Source organism: Nesoenas mayeri, assembly GCF_963082525.1.
Source record: "Nesoenas mayeri genome assembly, chromosome: 2".
Taxonomy (NCBI): Eukaryota; Metazoa; Chordata; class Aves; order Columbiformes; family Columbidae; genus Nesoenas; species Nesoenas mayeri.
Window position 1 is genome coordinate 50,138,774 of NC_137543.1, and position 12,380 is coordinate 50,151,153.

The following is a 12,380-nucleotide window of genomic DNA, read 5'->3' on the forward strand; positions in this document are numbered from 1 at the left end:
CCACTGATGGAGTGGGTCAGCAGGTGTCTCCCACACAATGGCAGCTGGGCATGTCTCAATTTTAGGAAGCTATGTGTACACTGAGGTGCTCCTCAATACAAGTGAAAAAATGTAGGTCTGCCTCTTAGCGACTGCTTCCGAAGGGCTGCGCATCTTCCATAAAGACAAATACGTACTAAGAGGAAGAGTCCTGCTAAAGGCTTCAAAATGCATTGTTCAAGGAGCATGATCCCTGCAGCTTGCCAAAAGTAGAATCAGTTCCATTTTGCTGAAGAGAAGTCATATAAGGCTTTAATTTCTTTTATTTCTTCTGCACTTCTGCTTGTGTAGGCCAGCCAGCATGGCCTGGGTGAGAAGGTGTAACCACCATACGACTGCTTATTTCTCCACTAGGAACCAGGGAATATGAAAGTTTCACTCTTGGTTAGAACACAGTTCAAAAATAAGGTCAGCTCAGGGCTAAGGACATTTATGACCAGAGAAATGTAGGTCCCTTACTCGTGATTCTCTAGAAGCTTGCAATGTTTTATTCTCGTACAGTGCTTTATTGGGAGTTACAAAGCTCATAGAGGTGTAAGATGGCCTGGTACAATATATTCCTACTACTACACGTTACTCTCATCTGCATGCACCTCACTATGTCCTTTCTTGATTTATTTTGTAACAGAAGAGGCTTGTAGCTTCCTGCTTAGGAAAGATGACACAGCAATCTACTTGCAATGTGACTATTAGCTTCATGCAGAATGGTTGCAGAATTTACTGCATTGCTACATTAAAATAGCAAGAGCTTTCTTTGTCTTTTCATGACCAAGTTCTTAGTGTATCATATGAACAAACAAGACTGTTCAAAATCAGCCCATATATTGTGTTTAGAAAAAATAAGCAATAAAATGGAAGCTTTATAGCAAGTGGTTTGGATCTTGAAGTATTACGTAACAGGATAAAAAAAGAGCTTTCTCCTTCAACAACCTGACAAGGTCACTGCTGCCTATAGCTCTGTTCTGTATCACAAACATGCTGATGAAAATGATTTTCCTTACTGGGCAATTTCATCCCAAATATCCCTAAGCCTCCAATCTGCCAAACACTTGACTCACAGGAAAAAGGAATGTATGTCGGCAGTCCCCTGGCACTGGGCAGGCTCTCCCAGGGGCTTAAACATCTGCAGGATCACAATCCTAATTTGAGTCATAAACTGAAATGCTCAAGTGTTAAAGGCAATCTTGCTCAGGACAGACAAAATCTCCTGTGCAGAAACATCTGCAGTAACCTCAGTAGTCAACAAGGATAAAGAAGCATTCAGTTGAAGACCTTGCCTACAGCCTAACAGTGAGAGGACGGCTACACTCAGAATTTCAGAGATGTTTAAACTTCTGCTTCAGCAGATCCTGTTAGAAACAGTGGGAATACTCTTGTAAAACTGTCAGCTACATTTTTTTTATAGCTAAAGCCCTTGAACATGCTTTTAACTAAATAAAAACAGTGCAGGCATCTGCAGTGAACAGTGATGCTCTTTCACTGGACCCTTAGATTAGTAGTTTATAAGGACTTACGAATGTACCTAAGAAAAGTAATCCTTTGTATAGGAAAACAGCTCACTGAAGTAGTCACAATATTTAATGAGCTGATTGCACAGAGAGAATAAAAAAATCTGTACAATACCCACAGATTCACATACTCGATTTTAAGTAGCCTTAAAATTTGAACAACCTACATGGTCAAATTGATTCCAATATCTAAAAAGTATAATTATATTCTGAATGCTTATTTAATCATTTAGTGATTACATCAGAAATTCTTACCTGTATTTACAACTGTATATTCTTACTCTGCCTTCAGTGACAGGTCCAGGGCTATGCATTATTACCTCAGCAGTGTATAACTGATCCTCTTCATTGGCATATTCAAAAACAAGAACATAGCGTCCAACTTGAGGAACATTTATTGTCATCTGTAAATCGACCTAGATCAAGATCATTGATAAAAGAAAAAAATTCTTTAGATTTTTCACTCCCTTTGTTGTAGGAAGCTCCCTTTTCCTGCCTTGCAAGATGACTGCTCAGTATCAGTCCAGGGCCAATCCTGCACTGCCTCAGCAAAAGACATTCAGCAGAATGGAAGCAATGCTTATGTGTATCACTTTGGCCACTAACAAGATTCAACCAAGTTCACAAAAGAGCTGACATTAAAACAGTTCTAGGAAGGCTGTAAAATAAGCCTGCAAAATGAGTATATTATTTCTCTTCTCCCCAGTAGAAAGTACCAATGATGGAACTTAAATGATACTGAAAAATTTTCACCCTCATCTCTAAGCTATCTTTAATAACAAATGAAAATTGACTTTATTTTTCCACTGAGAAGAACATTTCCAGGAACACAATTCCTACTAGAGCAGTGCTGTATATTGATTCCCTACAAAGAACAAAAGCATTTTCTCCAGCAGACAGCTAATGCCACTTTCTGAAGCATCAACCTTTTCTTTCAGTTTACCCACACAAATTGTTTAAAACAATATTTGATTCAAAATACTTCAAAGTATTAATAATTGCATGGAAAGTACTATGGTTACAGGGGGTTTTGCCACAACTGGCTGTATAATTATATTCAAATTTGAACTGTTTTTTCCTCAATATTGCCTTAGGCTATGAACACTTAAACATGTAAATAATTCTGTCAACAGCCCTCTTGACTTCACTGCAGTTATTCGTACCAGTGAAGTTTTGCACATGCATCAGTGATGAAGCACCAGGGTCTGTGCCATATAAGTACTCTTTTTGCACTGAGTATTTTTAAAAGCAATATCAGAGAACAGTAATAGAGGACATAATCATTTTACATGCCATTATCATTTACTTGGCAAAACACCTAATTTTAACCAAACACACTTTTGGTGTATTTTTTCATTTCATAAAACATGTTTCTCTTTAAATGGACCTACAGCAGTGGCATAATTGTTTCTGCTTGTTTTTTAGTAAAGCAAGTATTTTTACATAAGTATAGCTATTTAAGAAACAAAAAAAATTAATTCAGAGTGACACTGTGTACAGCATTTCTGCTGACAAACCATTATGCCATTTCTCCTGCAATTAAACAGTATGCTGAGCAAACCAGTATCCCTAAAGCAGAGGGATTTTTATTTAATAAGATACTTTCATCAGAGGGAAATGTTCACTCTGGACACCAGTTATAAATCTGCCTACACTGATTCATCTACACAGTCTTGTATTAAATGTGGAACTTGGCACAGAGTCTGTTTTAGGGATGGGTTACAGATCTGCAAATCCTGAGCAGTAAATCTGCAACCATTTTAGTCCAGTAGGTTTATAACCAACAGCGGAGATAGGACTGCAATTAACAGGTAGGAATCTGACCTCTGTTCCACTGATATGGGACATCACTGGCTGATCAGGAGATGGCTGTCGCACAGGTATTCTTCTGTATTCTCCCCCATGTCTGAAATATGTTGCCTCTGAACCAAGGACACAAGAAAATTTGCCCAGTGGCAAATGCTGATAGAGCAAGCAGCTTACAAAAAACAAAAACAAAAACAAAAACAAAACAAAACACAACACAAGATTATTATTGTTTCCAAGTGCAGCAGGATTATAATAAAATAATCCAAGACAATGGCTAATTCTGCAGCATATATACTGACTGCTCTGTTGAAGCATGTCCCGAATAGGTGCAAGGGTCTGTAACTTGTATCTGCAAGATGGATGCTTCGTAGTAATCACTAGGTAACAGCACCATATAATCCTAAGAACAAAGAATACAACAAATGCAAGACCATGCAGAGCATTACAAAAGGAACATTTCTAGACTTTCACAATGTAGCAATGAATAAAACCGGTCACATAAATAATTTTTACAGAGGATATCTGCAAGACGTGGATTTTGTTGCTGTATGGGCCAATAACAGCAGGATGTGTCCCTCTAACTCTACTTATACCTTCACAGAGATGGGATGAAGGCAGCTTCTCTGTGAGCAGGCAAACTCCAAAGCCACATTCCCATCATGTGTTTCAAAAGATGGTGCTGACACCAGAGCCTCCCCACAACTTAGTTACACACAGCCAGCTGGGTGCAGTTTTCACCCATGGGTGCAATCCCCACGCACACATCTCAACTCTGTGTGACTCCACCAGGGAGACTCAGGTGTCCCAGGTGACCTTATAAAAATATTCCATGTAATCTATTAAACTGTGCTTCAAAAGCTGGTGTATTTTTTGCTCTGTCTTGCCTACTTAAATTAACGTATTAGAGCTTATTTATAAAAACTGCTATTGTGAGAACACACTGGGTTAAGATAATTAATAAAATCATTTTCAAAAGTATCAGTAAAAAAACCCAGGCACAATAAGTACTGTCACAGCAAGAAATATGTTTGCAAGCTCTTTTGTAACATTTCATGTGGTATTCCACAAATTTAACAAAGCCCTAGGCTTAAATACTAAAAGACACTGGCTACTTATTAAATTAACTCCATACAATATACATATGGATTTCAGTATGCTGTCTGTGCCATCATACACGTTCAAGGTTTTTCATAAATGATCACCTCAAAAAATTGTCTTTTTATAGCAATTTCTCAAAGTTGCTGTCAGAAAACTTCTCACATTTTCAGTGAGTAAAATGAGAATAATGATGGGAGGATTAAAACATTTAGAAAATGATCTGCTAATCATGCAGCCAATCTTATAATACTTTTCTGAAGAATCTTTGTCAAGAAACTGAAGCCTTGGTCATTTGTGGCTAAGACAAGCTTTGGATACGATATCTGATGTGTAAGAATTACCAATTTCTGTGAGCATTTATGCTCAAAAAATTGTGCTGTATGTTAATACTACTTTATGCTTTGAAGGTACAGATTCTGGACAGACTGAAAGTCTATAAGAACAAGAAAAATTAGAGCAGGGAAAAGTCAGAGTACCAAAAAAAAAATAATAGAAGCAGAACTGTACATTTTTATAATGATATTCTGCTGCTGTACTCTTTGCTAGTGCTGAATTTTAATTACTTGCAGACTACTTTGCAGCACATATCTCCAGAGTAATACCATCATGATAGCCTTCAAGCACTTATTTTCCTCAATTGTTTTCTTACCAAGAGGACTTCCTCTGCCATTATACTGACAGTCCACGTGCCTGGAACCAGTGAGAAAGGTTCTGTGGAGCTTTTTCCTGGCATTGTAACAAAAGCTGGCTCCTTGCTGGGTGGGAAGACAATCTCTTTGCTCTGAGCAGCCCCTGCCAGCAAAAAAAAGTCAAGTAAAAAAATAAGGGACTGTGTAAAATGTCTCTACTTGCTCAGTGAGCTGGACTAATGATTTCATCCATTAAACTGTCTAACAGGAGCTGATCAATGCTTCTCTTGTCAATATGTAATAACAGTGCATTTGACCATGCACAATAAGCTACAGAGCTATACAGTGGTTGTTGTCTTCATTCTTATTATCAATAGTTTCAAGCAAATTGGTTCAGAAAAGCAGAGCTTATCCTCTGTAATGGCCAGTTTTGCAATATTCTGAAATGTTCACTTCTTCACTTTCCCCTTCCATTATTTTCCATTCAACCTGTTTCTGCACTGACTCATGACACAAGGCCTGTTCTCACGTGACCTTCAGCCAAATATTTCAGATGCTGGAGGTTCTCAGTACCATGTAAAATGTTTAGTTACAGATAGTAACTGAAGGTAACTTCTGGGCAGAGATGATGTACAACAGAAATACAGCCGCAGGGTGCTTTATCGAAGAGAAGTCATGAGGATCAATTGTTATGAACATTAAAGGTTTCCTCTTTGAAGCCCCTGGACACAGACAACAGCTGGTTCCCTGCCTGCCAGGCAATATAAGCCAGACCTGACCACAAACTGCTGCCACTCTGCTGAGTTGTATCTGCTAAGTCTTTGGTTTCATCTCTTCTGAATTACTGAAGGGATCTATGACTAAACTCCATCAGTTCCCACCAGTATGCAGAGGTTAGGCACAATGAGAGATAATTCTGAATATAGGCTTGGGATGCCCCTACCAGTAAAAGGATATGGACTTATCTTTTATCAGGGCCCAAAAGACACTGCATGCTCTTGAGGTCTGTAGTCAGAGCTAACTTGGTGGATCAGATTAATAATTAAATATTATTCGTGGAATGAAGGCAGAGCCACCTTTAAACTGAAACATTAAAGGCAACTAAACCAAGTGATGCTATCCCTTTTTTCAGTGCTTCATAAAATACACAGTTCAGAGCTGCCAAGTCCAGAACTGAAAGTACTGTTTGGCAAACATTTGAAAAAACAGATCTTGATTACTGCTGTAAGCAGGTGGTTCATGCAAACACAGCCACATCAGTTACACAGCAAAATATATTAGGAAAAGCACAAAAGCACTGACACTGTTAAAAGAGATGCATTTTAAGTGGCATCATTGCAAATTTGAATCAGGTGCACCTGGAAAAGGCATTTCTGATGTAACATTCATCTGATCTGTTGTGCTGTTGAGTTGCACCTACCTGTTTCAGGCCGAGATTGACAAGCAGATATGCGGCCAGATAATGTTTCACCTCCAGGGTTAATATACCTCAGGATAATGCGAAATAAGTAGAGGTTTGATTTTTCCACATTCAAAGTTATCCTCACTTCATTCTGAAAAATTGAAGTTAATAAACAAAAACAGCCATAAAGTGCTGAATAGAGGAACAGTTAGAAGCCATGCAAGCACCATACTAAAGTCCTACAAGAAAAATGCACATGCTGACAAGTATATACTGGAATAGCAATGCTGGTGTATGACAGAGGAAGACAGGCAAGCCTAGTGAGAAAATTAATTCACTTACAAGTATAATTAGTGCCAAAATGTTTTCCCTCAGCAACTGAGATCTTCCCTTTAGAGCTTTTTGAACCCAGGCTGACATAGCGGAGGACTAGGTGGAAGAGCTTAGGGGAAGCCACAGTGACAGGCACAACCACCTCTGGCTGGGAAAAATAAAAAGAAAGGGGAAAAAGGAGGAAAGGAAAGTATATTATTTGTTACTAGCACCCAGAGAAAGAAAAAACCATTTGACAAAGACAAACTCCATTACAGAAAAGAAAGGCTCAGGCAGCTTACAAAAGAATATAGAACAAAACTTGTTGTGAAATAAAATAACTCTTGCTGGATAACATCTTATTCAGAAAGACACAGAATGGCTGAACTAACATGTATGTTGATATCACACCTTGAACCATGAACAGTATTTCACTGTTATTCTCCCCTCCCGTACCATAAATAAGACATATGGTATCAACGGCTGCCCATATTCCCGGCTTCCTGAAGAACGGGACAGAACCATTGATCCATATCTGATGTCACACATAACGTTCCACAGCATGCAGACATCTCAGACCGTCACTGAAACTTCTGCTCCTCTACCAGATCTCACAATTTAATCTTAGAGATGTGATGCCATGGCTCTCATTGCCCTCAGCTGAGCTGACACCTCTGGAGCCACGCAGTTCTCATCAGCCATGGACAGACAGCAAGCCTGTCAGGGGCTGCATTCACACAGCCCCCACAATTTAGTTTGCAGAGCAACAGAATCTGCAGATACATGTTCAAAGGTTGGTGGTGGATTGGGAAAAACTAGGATCGGTGCAACCTCAGTGGTTTGGCTTCCTTCTTTCCATCCTAAATCTCTCCTCACAATTCATCTCCCAGTTTACCCATCATAATCCACTCACTGTCCCTTTCCAAGATGCTTGTGGTATGGTGAGATCCCCACCACTGTGGTCCATTGTGCTTTCCCCAAAGCACACAGGATTTATCAGGTCCACACATTTGAGAATAGAGCACAAAGTCTCATTTTCTCCTACTTCTAAAAGCTATCATAAATTCAAGGTTGACAGCTCCCATATGCTATTCTGAACGTATATGCCTCAATTCTGTCATCATCAATCTGGAGATCTCCACTTTCTCAATAGAAATGCAAAACAGAAAGCAAAAATAGACATGCAACAGATGGTAGGGCTGACAGATCTACAGAGACTAGATAGCCAAAATACAGGTGATTGCAGAAGCATGGTGGACCAGAACAGAAAACACAGACAAGGAGGGGAAGGTTTTATGAGTATTGTTTTAAATGGAGAAGGATGACTACTGAAGGATACTACATGGATAAAACAGGCACTGAGTTAACACTTGAAAAATAGATACAAACAAAAAATAAAAGGCAAAAGAAATAAAGAAACACGCTTCAGGAGATTCAAAACGGTTTCTAAGCTTTAATCTAGAAGACACGTTGAAGAGAAAAAAAATATATGAGGAATAAGAGAGGAAGAGATGGTGGTCCCTGGCTTCAAGCAAAGGCAGGGAGTGGGGAGAAGTTATTCTTTGAGCTCTGTCACAAACTTGGGCAACTTTGGCCAGCACTTTAAAATGTGAGCTCAGCTGTCAGCTCTTCAATCTATAATGAGAAACCCAGGATGACAGGACACAGGTCACCAGCTCCACTGAGGTCACACACAGCTTATTAATTTCACTTCAAAAATTTTGAATTGTATTGAAATAGTTTCTTTTCACAAAAAGTTGTTTTTTGTGTGGTAGATATGGCAACACTATTCGTCTTCTACAAAATAAATGTGAGGAGGATTATTTCAGGGTCCTGAAGGACACAGAAACACTATATCAAATTTAGGAAAGCTTCCTGAAATTAAGAACGTGAGACTATGTCACTTATGCAAGGATCTAGCCAAGCAGGGCCTGGAACTGGCAATTACTTACATGAGTGAAAAACTTTATCCAGGTAAGAAAACAATGCACAATTTTAGCAAGATTAGAGACTGAGCCCTTTCACTACCTCTTTACAAAATTCCACTGAATATGAAATATAAAAAGCATCTGAGTTAGAAAGCAGAAGAAATCACAGCTTCTGGAGAGGTGCCTTCATTGGTAAACATGGAGTAATTCTGAATATCCAAGAAATGTGAACTCTGGGATTTTTAAAAGAGAGAGAGGAAAAAAAAAAAAGAACAAAGATGAAGGAGTGCAAAATGAAGAACTGAAGGGAATTCACTACACTTGTGCAGTGGTTATGTGCTTATGTCTCAGTCTATAGTAATTCGTTAGTCCTTGCACAATTTACAGAGGTTGGACACAACTATACCAGAGTACTACTTTAAAGAAGAATGAGCAAATCCCATTTATTGTTTAAATCTACCGTTGGTTAGTTTATTTGTAGACTCTCATGAGACTAAAATAAATTATGCCAATATGCTTCTGCTCACAGCTTCTTCTACTGAATAATACATTTTCCTGTTTGCTGTAATGTGAAGGTATAATTCCTAATAAAAGTTGGTACTTTTCTCTTCTTTGTCCAATGTACGTTGCAAGTGTAAGACAACTTCAGTGGTAGCACTGTGATGGTACTTGAAAATCTTATGGACGCACACTACCATGGAATTGTGTAATTCAAGTAACTTAGCCAAGCATCAATCTTCTACTGATTCCACTGTCCTTGTCATGACAAGAATTTCTGCAGTTAGCACTCTAGACTTTAAAGCTATGAGTTCTTTTCTTTACATCTATTGCAAAATGCATGTTCCTCACAAAAAACCCTCCAAGAACATTTCTGAAGAACATATATTTGCACAAGCAATGACCAACTTGCAGTAATACCAATGCTCACCGATCCAAACAGCGATACAGTATCAAAGGGGTAGGATTAGTGATATCTTGTCTTGTTTGTTTTTTTTTTTTCTGATCTTTCCATGACCTTGCACACACACAGCAGTACTATAGAGACATACATACCACATCCTATGTTTTCACCCCAAAGCCTTGAGCGAAATACCAGCTTACTTGTATAGAGGACATCCGGGCATATCCTCTCCAACTGAAGCCAGGAAATTCCCGAGGATCATAGCCAAACCGAATTTCCCTTCCCTCGGCAGAAGTACCATCTTCAATTTCAAACTTCATGTGGTGCAGATCAGGGAAAAAATAGTTTTTTTCAGGCCTTTCAAGGAGAAAGACACCAACAAAGAATTACCAGGCGCTGTATGATCTACACCTAAGAGCATAAAGCAGTGGGAGGGAGGTGACCTACTGATGACTGAGGAGTCCTGGTAGCAGCTAATAAATTCAAGATAGATGATAAAATGGATGTAGTGAGAACTCACTTTCCAGAAGCTTTTACAGCTTACATACGTTTTCCTATATGACTCTTGATTGATACATAGATACTTATGCAATACCAATGCAAAACAGGTACTGGTTATTTAAAGAAACATATTTTAAAAAAACTTATTAAAATAACAGAAGAAAGCTGCCCAACAAAATTAATATCAATAACTAATACAATTTACCAGCTCTTTTATCAACAAACTCAGAATCTCACGTGAAAGGGACCTGCGGGCAGTTTCAAGAGAACTATGCTGAAGCCTGATCTAGACTCACTCGCGACAGGCCGTCCCCACCACGTGCGGTCTGCACTGGCAACCACCCTGGGGCTCGGCGCACATCGGGCTGAGGGATCCTCCGATGTCACACTGGCAGCCTGACGGACAAAGAGCAGAAGCCAAATATCCCATCAGAAAAGAAGTGATGAAAGTTATCAGAAAACACACTTCGCTTCCATTAGTTAAACACAATTATCGACTCATTTCCTCCATACAGAGCCCTTCAGACTCCCTTCAGACCCTTTCAAACACATGTTAACACGCGTGCATAAGCTGCAATTATTTCTGGCTTCCCATGTTTGTGGTTGTTTTCTTTATTTCTCCTTGGAATGTGACAAAAGACATTTTAAAAAAAAATCACAAGTAACAAGCCATGCCACATTACTGAACTACAGTTTTGCTGAACAGCTGTTCAATTGTTTTTCTAAGAAGTCAGAATTTCTACAGCAATATCAAGATAAATAAGATAAACAAGATAAACAAAACCGCAAAACCCAACTTACAAAAAAATGTAAGATATTAATTTTTTGGAGCCTGGCACCCCAATGTTTATCTTACGAACATTGCACACATCAAGAATATATATGTTCATGTAATAGCATATGCATAATTTTAACCGATACTGAGCATCAATATTAAATTACTTTCTACAGGAGACAGGACTTGTGACACAAACTAAAGGACACCTCTAGAAATGAACTAATGAACAGGTACGTCTAGGCTAAAAATTTCAAGATGAATTGAAAGGTCAAAAGTTCCTAAACATGTATTTACACAGTAATGTAAAAACCCTGTTTTCTAAGACATGTTAAGCACCTGTAGTCTCACTGAAATCAATTACAATTAGGGTATTTGACACCTTTGCGAAATCAGATCCCTTTCAATAGCTCCTTGCTTTGCACATTAGGCATAAAAGCTGTGCTTAATACAGTAGCCATTATTTTTAACTTTGCACATATTAAATGGTTGTTGGAAGTACTCCAATGTTTTGAAAATAAATCTCTTGCATTGACCCAAGACAGGTGTAAAGTACACTGAAGTCAGTGAAAGTGCTTTCAATAATTTTAACAAACCTGAACCTACACTGGGGGGACAAGGAGGGAATGGAGGTGTTGAAGTAGCCCTACACCACTCAAAACACATGTCAGGGCAAGAATTCTTCAGAAAAAGGATCACTCCTCCACATTACAGCTACATCTGGCTCTGCTTCAAAACACATTGAGCATTGGGCTAAAGCATTACATTAATATGCCTGCAAAAACAACAACAAAAAAATCAAGCTAGTATTTATTGTAGCAATTTAAGTTTTTATTGTGGCAGCAAACCTTAGAAAACTGCTAAGTGGAAGAGAGAGCTACCACTCTTAGAGATAACACTTGCAGGAAAACCAACCATCCCTGGCCCCAGAATTTGAGAGGAGGAGTGAGGAGGAAGGACTCCGAGTTAACCTATTTGATAGGGTAACAGCTTTAGTAGTGCCTCATTCAATCTCACTGTGGGTTTTGACAGAGAAGCCTCAGACATGTGGTGGTAAATGAGGGATGGGGGAAGGTGAGGAGAAGGACCATGAAAGAGGCACAAAGTGACTGGGAACCACAGTGGGAACATCTGCCTTGTTGCTGCTCCCTTTGGAGACCAAAGGAGGATTTATGCAGGTTACAGGCAATTACAAGCCATAATGCAAAATGCTGTGCACATGAGTGATTTGACAAATACATCCACATTTTATTAATACACCCTAGAGAATTCTAAAGACTTTTCTGATGAGTGAAAATGTGCTACTAGAGATGTCCTTTATTCATTTTACCTTGGCAGCCAAAATAATTCTTGTTTTCAAGAGCATAATAACCAGCTTCACAGGTGTCACAGGAATCTCCACAAACATTAGATTTGCAGTAACAATGCCCATTTTCCTACAAAGAAAACAACTTCATCAAAAATGTTTCAGCATCTTT

The 12,380-nt window shown here is 38.8% G+C and overlaps 1 protein-coding gene across 1 annotated transcript in view; it reads right to left on the bottom strand.

The window, feature by feature from the left end:
* The window catches only part of LAMA3 (laminin subunit alpha 3), a gene marked incomplete at both ends in the record, with an annotated part of 116,709 nt that overhangs the window by 60,653 nt on the left and 43,676 nt on the right, over positions 1 to 12,380 (bottom strand). Inside the window, 8 exons of the mRNA XM_080340023.1 lie at positions 1,803 to 1,963; positions 3,372 to 3,525; positions 3,656 to 3,756; positions 5,104 to 5,246; positions 6,828 to 6,966; positions 9,827 to 9,983; positions 10,424 to 10,523; positions 12,233 to 12,338. Of these exons, the coding sequence (XP_080196149.1) occupies positions 1,803 to 1,963; positions 3,372 to 3,525; positions 3,656 to 3,756; positions 5,104 to 5,246; positions 6,828 to 6,966; positions 9,827 to 9,983; positions 10,424 to 10,523; positions 12,233 to 12,338 (1,061 nt within the window). The remainder of the gene's footprint in view (positions 1 to 1,802; positions 1,964 to 3,371; positions 3,526 to 3,655; positions 3,757 to 5,103; positions 5,247 to 6,827; positions 6,967 to 9,826; positions 9,984 to 10,423; positions 10,524 to 12,232; positions 12,339 to 12,380) is intronic.